The sequence below is a fragment of the Musca autumnalis genome, unplaced genomic scaffold (genome assembly GCF_047663935.1).
Source record: "Musca autumnalis isolate F117 unplaced genomic scaffold, ASM4766393v1 scaffold_1, whole genome shotgun sequence".
Taxonomy (NCBI): Eukaryota; Metazoa; Arthropoda; class Insecta; order Diptera; family Muscidae; genus Musca; species Musca autumnalis.
In genome coordinates, this window is record NW_027411644.1 from 218480009 (window position 1) to 218493170 (window position 13162).

Here is a 13162-nt window from a genome sequence, read left to right on the forward strand (position 1 = left end):
AATTATATTTTTGGCATATAACACTATGCAACACTAAAAATGCAAACAGCTTCTAGTATGGATTTTTTAAAGTACATATTTAGACTACAAAAACCTAGTTGGGTTTTGTCCTGTCAGATCCAGTTCGGATTTTGTGGCCTCATCTAAATCTACACTTTTTTGCATTTATCAGGCCTTTATCTCAGAAACTAATAGGAATTTGGCCTTGCTGTCATTAGCAATATTGTAGTCCTAAACTAGTAGAACTTATCTTTTGAAGAAACCACATAAGGAAAACTCCATCTAGGGCATCAAAATCTATAAAATATAGAAAATTTTACATAATTGCTGAAATTCTGCTTAGTATCGGCTAAACTATTGCGAGTTGAACCAAGTAACCTTTTGCAAAAATCTTCCAAATAAAGTTCTCAACAATTCTTTAGAACATTCTGAAACTCTAAAATACTTACTTCATGTTGTTTCAGCCGTATTTTACATCATATCTTTTACAACACCTATTTCAAACACAGTTCACACCAACAGTTTATACTCGCATTTCGGATTTCACTACATTATTGACATTTTTATTAAATCGTCGTTGAAAAATGTACTGAAAACAATGCCATAGAGGCATTTTACAACAATGACATGTTGTGAAGAGTTGTGTATTACACTCTAGGGAATATTTTTCCAAAAGAAAATCTTCAGAAAAAATTAACGGTTTTGGAGATACGGTGCGAAATGTAAAAAAATTGTGGAATTTATGCATATATTTTGAAATTTGAGGCATTAAATGTACTTTTTGGAGTTCAGTATTTTTCCATATATTTTATTCTTGTCCTTATCTACAAATTTGCTTCAGAGGTCGGAAGAAGATTCGCATTGGTTTCAGAGATATAGCCCCGAATTTCTTGTCGTTTGGGTCTGTACTTTCAAAAAATCCTCAGTTCGAATTGTTTGCACAATATCACCTTAAAAATGTTGCACAGTGTTATCTTTCTCACATTATTCATGATAGGAGGAATGTTCTCTCGAGAAATATCTATTCCGCGAGAACTGCATTCCGCAAGAATATTCATGATTGGGCTTATTATATATATTTTGTATTAATTGAAAAGGAATTAAATAAAAAGTAGCTTAAGGATAAAAGCAAAAGCAAGATCCAGATTACAACGCTACAACTTGTTTCGTGGGTAAGTCCTAGTTCGGCGTAATAGGTTAGGTTGAAAAGAGGGGCGAGTAATAGCCACATGCCCTGGTGGACATACACTTAAGCCATCAGTAGGTGAATAAACAAACACCCTCGGGAGTTCGGCGTAATGTTCTTAAAGTTCTAAAAAGATACTGGCTATCGGCCCATGTTTTGGTATAGCTCCCGTATGACGGGTTTCGGTATTTTGAGGATTTTAGCTACAATTTTTAACCGAACCAGCTGTAGTTTGACATTTCAGGTTCTCCACTAAAAATCGTCAACATAGGTCCCTACATTGATATAGCCCCATATAACGGTACCTTCCGATTTTCGGTATTTTGAGGGTTTTAGCTAAAATTTTTAACCGAACTAGTTGTAATTTGTCATTTGAGGTTCTCTGTGGCCGCGAAACTTCACCAAAAATCTTCAACATAGGTCCTTGTTTTAATATAGCCCCCATATAACGGTACCTCCCGATTTTCGGTATTTTTAGGATTTTAGCTAAAATGTTTAACCGATCTTGCTGTATTTGGGCATTCATGGCTGTCTGTGGACGCGAAACTTCTCCACCAAAAATCGTCAACATAGGTCTCTGTTTTGATATTGCCCCCATATAAGTACCTCAAAATTTTCGGTATTTTGAGGACTTGATATTTGAGGTTCTCTGTAGTCGCGAAACTTCTCCATCCTGTTTTGATGTAGCCCCCATATAACGGTGCCTCCAGTTTTTCGGTATTTTGAAGATTTTAGCTAAAATGGTTAACCGATCTAGCTGTAATTTGATATTTGAGGTTCTCAGTGGTCACGAAACTTCTTCACTAAAAATCGTCATGCCATTTAACGGTACCTCCCGATTTTCGGTATTTTGAGGGTTTTAGCTATATTTTTTGACATAACTACCTCTAATTTGACATTTGAGGTTCCCTGCAGTTACAACATTTTTCCAAGTTCCACACTTTGATATAGCCCTCAACATTGCAACCTGTAGCGCTATTACTAGGTGTAGATGCACGGCCGAGTCATCAATTTGGTGTATACATTTTTAACCTTACTGAACGTAAATTCCCCGTGAGTTTTGTCACTCTCTCCTATAAGTTGAAACGGCAGAGCGACAAAATTCACGGGGAGTTTACATTCAGAATAAGGCTGATTATTTCGATGTGTTACAAACTTTTAAGCCAAAGCCAACTTATAATACTCTCCACTCCTAGTGGTGTAGGGCAAAACTATGATGTAGGGTATTTGTCGATAGGAATGCGTAGTTCACTGCCTCAAATAACAGAAGGTCTATTGAATAATTGGGTCCAGCTTTAACCTTCTGAAATTTGCTATATATACAGTATGTTGTTTAGCTGATTCCTGGGTGTACTGTTCTCACAACTTCTTAACTATAATACATGCTTAATGTATTGCACATCAGAGGCACAATTTTGACTGCTCAACCATATTTCTTTTGACAGAGTTTTGTTTTATTAGTCCCTTGAAATGTGGACGGATGCAGCAAACTTTCTGTTTCTGTTTTGGGGGATTACAACATCATAACATGTGTTTCATGAGTTTATACGTGCATATGTGTGAGTGTGTGTTGTTTATATAAAACAAGTAACAACTGTTTCAGCGGATGTGCAGAGACCAAAGTGAAAAACAAAAGTCAAAGTCACGTGTTGCATGCAACGGAATGCCAGTTACATAACATTCATGGTATGGCGTGGCACAGCATTGTCGCCGGAAGAAGTAGGGGGTGGGTTTATTTCATTTAAGGAAACGGATGTAAAAGTAAAACTAAGCTCTCACTCTGTTCTCTCTGTTTGGTAGCATATTACATAGAAAGCTGATGTTTTTACACTTCATTGCTTTTACGTGTTGCTGCATCAAACAGAGCTGATGGCTCAGCAGCACCATCCGCATCATCATCATCACAGTTCCTACGTATCGCCGAAGCAATGCAGTTTAAATGGAAATGAAAAACTAAAAAATGAAAAAAAAAAACGAAAAGAAATGGTTTCAAGTATTTCAAAGCACAAAAAATACGAAGTAGCATCAAGTGAATCAGCTTGTATAAAAATTAATCATGTTCAAACATGCACGTAAGACTTCAAAAGGCTACATTTACAACAATTGCTGGAATTCAACACGAAATACTTGTAAAGAACAACAATTTTACAAAAATTAAAAAAAAAAACGACGACGGAACAGCAGCAAAAACACTTTTACTGATATGTGCAACATTTTATCGAAACTGAAAACTGACATCATTCATTCTTCTTCTACTACTTGTTGTGATGAACAGCAACAGGAACATCAGCGACAGCTGCAGCATCAGCAACAACCAATTCAGCCATCAACTGTTGTAATTCTTATTTTGCAAAACAAGTGACCTATTTTCATCGGGCATATTTGAATATTACCATGTTTTTGTGTGTTCTTTGAAGAATGGCTTTAACATGTGAGGTATGTATGCGAGAGCGTTATTTTTTCAGCCATAAAAATGTTGTATTGTATTTGTAACTTATTCAACATTTAACGGTATTCATCGAAATGCGCCAAAAATGTTTATTATGTGTTGTAATTGTTGAAGATTCAATTAGAAGACTGACTGCCGTTTAAGGTATTCCCATATTGATTTTAATACATTTTCACCCATTAAAGGTTCCGACAATCCCACGGCAGCGGGTCCTCTCGTACCGGATTGACCCGGTACAACACAACATTTGCTTTCCGGCCTGCGGCTGCCACCTCAGTGTACATGTGTTTGCATTTGTTTTTTTGTGTTGTGGGAGCAGCATATCTCGGAATTCCTGCTCTGGATTCCTTTGGTCAGGACCAATACATTTGTGCTCGGCTTGTCACAACCGCATCTTCACACATATCCAATCTTCGGTAATATGCAATAGATGTCAGGAGTGGGTGCATCTAAGGGGTTGCTCTGGACTTGTCCACGCGAGGGACTACGACAGGGACTTTGTTGCTGCATGGTGCGCGAACACAGCCACCAGTGAGACGTCTTCGTCATTAGGAAAATCCCTCCCAGTCCCCTCAACAGCAACCACACGTGCAGCATTTAACACCAGCCATTGTTGTTCCAATCCCAGAAAATACATATTTTTGGCAATTTAATTGCATTGGACTCCGAGCTAAGATTTCGGAAATAGTGGATTTCATGAAACGGAAGAAGATGAACGTTGCGGCGGTGCAAGAAACCAAGCTCAGCAACAACTGCAGCTTACAGCGTTGTGATGATTACAATGTTGTGATGGTTACAATGTATTGAGGAAGGAATGCACCAGAAGTCGAGGTGGGGGAATAGCTTTCCTTTTGCACCTGTATGTTCAATACAGACCTATCTCGCTTGAGCCTGACTCTAATGACCCGTACATGGAAAGTATGGGGGTAGTAGTCAGGTGTGGAACTGGTAATATACAGTCCAATTATGAATATCAACTCCCCGTGAGTTTTTCTCACTTTTTCCTTGAAACGGCAGAAAGACAAAACTCGCGGGGAGTTTACATTCATAATCCCTCTGATATAGTTGCTGAGCGTATACGTTCCGCCGAGAAATAGCTGTATCTCAGATTACAAGCCTGACATTAGCAAGCTTTTGGAAGGCCATAATCGTATGGTCTTGGGGGACTTTAATGCGCATCATGGGATGTGGCATTCGGCCCTCGAAACGACTGACTGTGCAGATTGATAGCTTTACGTTTTGCTCGGTCAATGACGACGGTCCTACCACAATTAGAAGAGAGTGTCACAGTTCGCCAGACATAACCATCCTGTCACCTGGTCTGACAAACGAAGTAACCTGACAACCCGTCATTTCCCTTGGATCAGACCATCTCCCCATAATTGTCTCCATTAGCAGACCACCCGATTTCCTCATGTCTGACCGCCGCACATTTGTCGATCATAAGAAAGCTGATTTGCCGGGTTTCAGAGAGTTCCCAATAACCGCTTCAGAGAACTGCCCAATAATTCTGATGTTCGGGTATCGGAAAAGACGTTCCGACAGAGATCATCACCGGAATGTAAGACCGAATACCGGAAGTAAGACCAAACTTCCCAGCAGAAGCGACGGGATTAGCAAAGGAGCGTGATGAGCCTCGTCGAGCCAACCCCAATTACCCGAGTCAGACAGCGGACACTGGAAGTTAACAGGCTGGTCCGCGTGCATAAGCGGAACAAGTGGTTAAATCATCTGAAGAGTTGCAATATTGGTGCCGGTTTAAGTGAATTGTGGGCAACGGTTGAGTCACTCTTGAACGCCGGAAGGAGGGAAGATAGGACCTCGGTCACGTTTGGCGACGTTACGTTGACTGACCCGAAGAGGTGCGCAGTTTATTTCAATCGACAGTTTGTCGAGCACCCCGCGAGTGACCGGACGAAGAGAAGAGTAATACGTCGCATCAGATCTCTTTCTGCCGAAGATGAACCACCACAGTTTACAATGAATGATGTTGTGAATTCCATCATGAACGTTAAATCATCCAAAGCGTTGGACCCTGAAAGAATCTCCATGGTAATGCTGAAACAGCTGGATGAGCCGGGAGTGGAGTATGTCACTAAGGTTCTTAACCGCATTATTCCCGAAGTCTGGAAAATGGGCAGGATGGTCCCGCTACTGAAGCCAGGCAGGGATGCCAGGAAAAGTGAATCCTACAGGCCGATTTCGTTTTTGTTACCTGTAACAAAGACTATTGAGGCCAGCGTCAGAAGTAGTAATCTAGTTGCCGATCATCAGCATGTATTCCGTAAGCAGCACAGCACGGCAACAGCGCTGCACGTCATCTCCACATATATTTGCTGAGGACTCAACCAGGAAAGGCCGTGTGATAGAACAGTGATGGGTGCGCTTAACTTAATAAAAGCCTTTGATACTGTGAGGCACTCAACGCTGTTTGAGGACATTGAGCGAACAACACTCCGGGCAAGTCTGAAACGTTGGATAATCAATTATATATGTGGACGCCAGTCGTAAGTGGACTTCAGGAACAAGAAGTGCAAACCCCGCTAGGTCCCACACACCCATGCATATGAAGAAGCATATTCACGCTCTAGAGAGGGGGTCAGGTTTGAATAGCATTCATATTGGACGCAGTTGCTAAGGCCATAAACAAATACATATATTGCGAAGTACATCCCCCATCTATCGCAGTTGAGGAGCGTCAGCTGCCACGGCAAAGATTAGTTTTGGTGGACATCCATAGTGCCGGGCTAAACATCTGCCTAGTTTGCGGCATGGACACGCACGACACACTGCACCTTTTCAACTGCCCTGCCAAACCGACTCATCTAACTCCAGTGGATCTGCGGTTACATTCCTTTGAAGCAGTCACTTACCTGGAACTGGAGAGAGACCCAGATTGAGCAGAAGGACAAACATACATCCGAAAGAAGTGGACCAATATAGTACATCTTCGCATTTAAAGTGAGTTTGGAAGAGCAATTAGGATGTGCAAAGATTCGACAAAATTGAGGACTCTCTTTAAGAGCCATAGTTGGTGGCCGCAGAATTTTTATCGCCCTTTTTGGACGTATGAACTAGCCGAAAATAATATACAAATTTGGATTTAAGTTCAAAAGTGTTGCGGAATAGGTACCTGAAAGAATGGATCGACATAGTCCATTTTGGAAGTGGATTTTATTTTGAGAGTCTTTTCTTTTCGATAGACATCACGCCCAGCGGTCATTTCAGTTAGTCAGGGGTTTTGGACCACTATGTCTGGTAGCATGGACTTGCCCACGAAAAATAGAATATCGGGATAAGGGATCCAAAGCTCGGACCAAATCGGTTGCACGGTTTAATATAATCGTGCTTTTAATTTTGGTACAATGTTTTGTACATTTAAGGGGGAGGTACCGGTAGGAGTGGACCGATAATGGCTATATTCGACCTTAAACTAAGCTTGCTCGAAATTTTACGAAGATCAAATTTTGAACCAAATCCGTTGATCAATTCGAGTGTTATCCAGCCACTACACATGGTGCCATAGGGATTTTCTACAACTTTCGAGATATTTGCTCAGGATGTATGGACTTGCCAGGGGGCAGCGAATTGCATTGCACCCCGGTGGCACCCAGCCTGATTATCACACCGAAATTGCCGAAATTTGTTACCTAGTTTTCGTTGGGGCTATACAACTTCCTGCCAGTAATAGGTCCACGCCTTCATATATGTATAGGTCCATGCCTTCATATAGCCGCCATAGGACGGTACCTCCCGATTATCGGTTTTTTTAAGGTTTTGGCTACAACAGCAACAGTCTTTGTTGGAGATAAAAGCCTTTGTGACAAAAAATCGTCGGTATAGGTCCACGTTTCGAATAGCCCCCATAACGGTACCTCCCGATTTTCGTAATTCTGGAAATTGTAACGCCAATATCCCACCTATAAAATATTCCAGAAGAGAATTATCAGGATATGTCCGCGTGTTTCTATATCCCCCATAGAAGCGTACCTCTTGGTATTTAGTCTTCTTTGAGTCTAAAAACTTTCTGCCGGAAATTTGCAGGCATAGATCGACGTTTTGATACAGCACCCATGGAACAGTACCTCCCGAATTTCGGAAGGTTAGCACATTGTTGTACCGAAATTGCTGAAATTTGGTATTTAGTATTCTTCATAAACGAAATACAAATCGTGTTGGAGGGTACAACAGGTTCGGCCTGGCTTAACGCCGTTCTTATTTGTTATTATTATATGTGTTGATGCCAGTCGTACGCGGAATTCAGGAACATGAAGTCGCGGACCCGTAGCGTGAAACAGTGAGTTCTCTCCCCTAATGTCATTTTTCAAAGTTTAAACTCATATTTGATCGATCTTACAACCTTTTTCCGCTCGAGGAATATGCAAATATCTGTCACTTAGTCTACGGTCAATCTGTTTACGAGATGGATTGTAGAGAATAGTTGAATGTCGTGGTCGATGGTAGCAGAATTCCGACCACCAACTACCCCAAGATTCTATGGATCACATTCGACAACAGGTTCACGTCGTCCGCCCACGCCACCGCTATCTAAATATGCTGAGATGTAGGAACATGGTCCTCAAGTCCCTACCCGGTAGCACTTAGGGAAAATATGGACCATCTACCCAATGGCATTCTCTCGTTGCAGTTCGTGTGTTACCGTGAGAACCTAACCAGTATATGGTGGAAAGTACACAGTCTCCCTACCCAGGTATGAAAGAATGGATCTTAATGATCTAGATAGAGAGGTCCAACGTTACAAGGGAGAACCGTTGATCAACGAGCCTATCAAGCAGGTTTAAATAGCATTCACACTCATACAGTCGCAGGAGAACGCCCCACACGAAAACCAGAGTAGTTTTGGCTTAACTACGCTAGGTATGGTTCAGCTGACCAAATTCAAGGATCGATTAAACCGTGCAAAACATCTGATCAGCAAGCGGCACAGGCCAAAACGACACACTGCTCATTTTCTACCATCCTGTAAAACCTTCTCAACTAACTCCAGTAGCTCTGCGGTTACAGCCCATCTTATCAGTTGCCTTTTTAAAACTGTAGATAGACCCAGATTATGCAGAAAAAACTGACTTACAAGCGTAATATTACAACAACCAACATATCAAGCAAAGCATTTCCTCACATCAACATAGTGGGACATTCAAACATACTCATCCAAAAAATATCAGCGACTTTTAAATTATTTTTGAGGTATTGTTTAAAATAATGTTTTAAATATTGACATTTTCCCATTCTTTTGTAGCCTTTTACCGAAAACAATATCACATCAGATATTCAGTGATTTTTGACATTACAAATAATGACATTTTATTCATTTCAACAGAGTTTCCTTCTTAACCTTTTTGTTGTTCGGCTATTCAAAACTGAATTTTCCTTCACATTTTCAACAAAAGTTCAATTGATTTCATCGTCTTTTGCCTTCGTTGTGTTTCTTTTTTACGTTTTTTTTTGTTTTGTTCTTTGTGAGAGAATTTCATGATTTTCCTTTCATAACATACCGCCGCTTATGCCGTTTGTCCTTCCAGTAATTGGACATCAATGTTTTGTAAAGACCAACAAGCATTTTGTGCCGGTTTCTTTCTTTTCATAGATTTGACTTTGCAATGACTGGCTGGATGGTCGGTTGAAAAGCCAGCTATCAACGACCTCATCCTTGGCCACCAATTCTTGTCGGGCTTTTATACTTTTTTTCATTCTATTTTTTGTATACAATGAACGAGGAGGGAATGGATGGATGATATGTGAATGTTGATTCTTTTGGAACATTATCAAGTTTTCAACATAGCCACTGCCGCCGCCGTGCCATTCATGTGCTGGGTTTTTTTTTTAATTTTTTCATCATTTGTTTCAGCCGTATGTATGTATGACGATGTGATTCTTGTTGTTGCTGCTGCTGCCTTTCTCTTATAGTGCTTTTGTGTAGTTTTCCTTTACTGGCGTCTGAGTATTAATCCTCTGTATTTTCTTTCTTCCTTTCTTCCTCTTTGCATATGTCCTTAATTAAAGACATTCCGTGAATTGCTCCACAGTATGCTGGCATTGCAGAAACTCAAAGATGACAATGCCGCTGCCCTATTCGATATGTTATTGAACAATGTCTGCTATGTCCTGGAATATCGGGAGACGATATTGCATTTGTTAATGAACTACAATGAGACTCACAGTACCAAGTAAGTACGATACACACATACATAAACACACACACATTTTCATATGTAGTTATAAGGTTAGTATGTAAGTAATAATAATTTTGGCGAGACATATTTTAAGCAAAAAGGATAAGTTTTTGCATTTTTTAAGAAAAAATCTCAATTGTCAGGAAAGAATTTTGTATATAGAAACGAATCAAAAATCTAACATTTGTCCGAAGCATATTTTGCAGCAAACATATATATATGTTTGCAACAGTCCCAAACAGAACATATTTTGTGGTTCCTGCAAACAAATATATGTTTGGGTGCAAACAAATATTTGTTTAGATGAAATATTAATACAAACCCAAAATCCACAAAACCACATACACCAGAGTAAGACAGCGTGTCTCCCGTGAGCGTTAATTTACTTTCCCTCACAACCTGTGTAGACTCTAACTGGTGGTGACCGAGAGTAAACTTATGCTCACGGGAGACCCACTGCCTTACTCCGACATACACAAATTTATAAATGGTGGCGGTTTTTCTTTTATTGAAATGTATAGAAATATCAACCGCAAAAGCAACAACAGACGCGTAGATACATACAAAATTCCAAATAAAAGAAATAGGTCCACACCTTTAGAAAGAAAAACAAATAAAAACTATTAATTATAAAATATAGAAAAATCGTTGAACGGTTCTCGCTAATTGTAAAATAAAACACATTCTCCTCCAAACTGAAATCATCAACGGAAAATCGTCATTTGAAATCAAATGAAACAGCTACATCCATATTTAAAATATATACATGTACACCAAGACCTCGCTTAGCGTCGTTGATACGTTCCAAAAACACGACTCAAAGTGAAACGACGCAAAGCGAAATAAGATTTTCTTCGGAAAACCATGTAATGTTCGGAGATAGGTTCCAGGGTAAAAAACACTATTTTTCTTATGCCCACAATTTTAGGTCGATAAATTCCTTGAACAACTAGACCAAGTACACATATCTGTAAATTTCAGTTTGGTTGCGGATTTGTAGTTAGTCGGAGACTAAAACATCTGACATCCAGCTTCACTCCAGTGAATGAAAAATTCTACCACAGAGTCAAGCATCAAACTGATGGCTTTGGTACAGGCACATCCTCCTGTAGAGACCAGCAAGGTAATTTGGTAACTGATACAGAAAGTGTACTCAGGATATGGAAAGAACATTTTTCAAAACTGTTGGTATCCAATAGCAGCGAAGACGACGAAGATACCACAGTCCCAATCCCAAAAGATGGTATTGAATGTATACCGCCCAGCCAAGATGAGGTAAAGACAGCAATAAATCGGCTGAAGAATAATAAGGCAGCAGTAGCCGATGGCTTACCAGCCGAGCTGTTCAAAACCGGAGGCGACACGCTGATAAGGTGTATTCATCAGCTAGTTAGCACCATCTGGCAGGAAGAACGAGTACCCGACGATTGGAACCTGAGTAACCTGTGCCCCGTCCACAAGAAGGGAGATAAGACTGTATGCTCTAACTATAGGGGCATAAGTCTACTCCCTATTGCCTACAATATCGTGTCAGGGATATTGTGCGAACGACTAAAGCCTATGGTCAACGAGATAATTGGACCATAAATGGACCTGGCAAGTCCACCATTGACCAGATATTTACCCTGCAGCAAATCCTGGAGAAGACCCAAGAGATGCAGATCGACACCTACCACCATTTTGTCGATTATAAAGCAGCCTTCGACAGCCCGCTGCGTTCAAAGGTATTCCAAGCCATGTCTAAATTTGGTATCCCCGCAAAGCTCATCCGGCTTTGTAAAATGACTTTAACTGACACGAGGTCCTCAGTTAAAATAGGAAAGAACCTTTCCGAAGAGTTTGGTACCAAAAGAGGTTTCAGACAAGGAGACAGCCTTTCGTGTGATCTCTTCAACATCCTGTTGGAAAAGGTTATACGAGAGGCAAACGTCAAAAGAAGTGACACAATCTACACCAATAGTCACATGTTACTTGCTTATGCTGATGATATAGACATCATGGGCCGATCAGTAAAAGAAGTAACTGACACATTTATGAAGGTCGAAGGAGAATCTGCTAAAGTGGGTCTGGCGGTAAACGGTGAGAAGACCAAGTTGATGGTGTCGACGCGCAATGCGTCCATTGAGCTCGGACCGACTGTGGAAGTTGGTTCCTATAATATTGAGGCAGTAAAAGACTTCGTCTACCTCGGCACCTCCGTAAACACAACAAACGGCATCAGTTGTGAAATAAAAAGATGAATTGTATTGGCCAACAGATGCTACTTTGGTTTAAGTAAGCAGTTTAAAAACAAAACCACATCTCGTCAAACAAAAATAACGCTTTGCAAAACACTGATACTACCCGTGCTGATGTATGGCTCCGAAGCCTGGGTACTTGCGCAAGCAGACATGACAGTGCTTGGTGTGTTTGAGAGAAAAATTCTTCGAAAGATTTACGGAACAATCTGCGTTGACGGTGAATATCGACGTCGCATGAACCACGAGCTGTATCTGCTATACGACAACATCAATATTGTTAAACGCATCGAGATGCAGATTACGTTGGCTAGGCCATATCATAAGAATGAGCGATGATGAACCCGCTAAAAAGGCGTATAAATACGAACCGCTTGGCGGTGAACGCAGAATTGGCAGGCCAAGGAATGGATGGCGCGGTATTCCAGAGTGCGAAGCAACAAAAAGAGAGAAATGGAGATCTTTTCTTAGTTCGGCCTATGGAACAAATGTTCTGTAATGGGCCAGCTATGTAAGTAATACTATGGTGGAGAGTATAAAAGAAATAGACGCCCAAACTTAAAACAACGCAACATAGAAAATCGAACGACGCATAGTGAAAATTGCTATTAACTAAGTAATGACGCAACTTCGAAAACAACGCAAAGTTAAACGACGCAAAGCGAGGTCTAGGTGTATATGAAAAATGTATTAATGTTATTACCAATATTAAAAGCGATTTCTTCCTTGTCCAAAAAATATTTCCATTCACAATTATAAAATTCCCAATTATAAGATGTATTGGGCTCTTAATTTACTAAGTAGCACCATTTATTTAAGAAAACACAAAACACTGATTTATTCACTCACTTTACCGTCTTTACTCAACGATTACCTTTAGGAAACTGAAACAAATTTCTCTCTGACGACTTTGTGGCAAAGATAACAAAACTAATTTATACCTTTTTTCTTTTCCTCTTCGTTTGCAACGTTGGTCGCAACAACAAAGAACGAAACACACGCGTTTGGCCGCATATACACCATCATAGCAAAAACAAACTTTTTTACCATACCGTCGTCGCTTCTGCGCCTTCTATTGCACCATACATACAGCTCT

At 40.4% G+C, this 13162-nt stretch overlaps 1 protein-coding gene across 2 annotated transcripts in view; it reads left to right on the forward strand.

Annotated features, from left to right (window-relative positions):
- The window catches only part of timeout (circadian regulator timeout), a 669268-nt gene that overhangs the window by 130096 nt on the left and 526010 nt on the right, over window positions 1-13162 (forward strand). For both annotated transcript variants that reach the window (XM_073960207.1, XM_073960208.1), the window contains exon 7: window positions 9660-9823. In XM_073960207.1, coding sequence (XP_073816308.1) covers window positions 9660-9823 — 164 coding nt within the window. The remainder of the gene's footprint in view (window positions 1-9659; window positions 9824-13162) is intronic.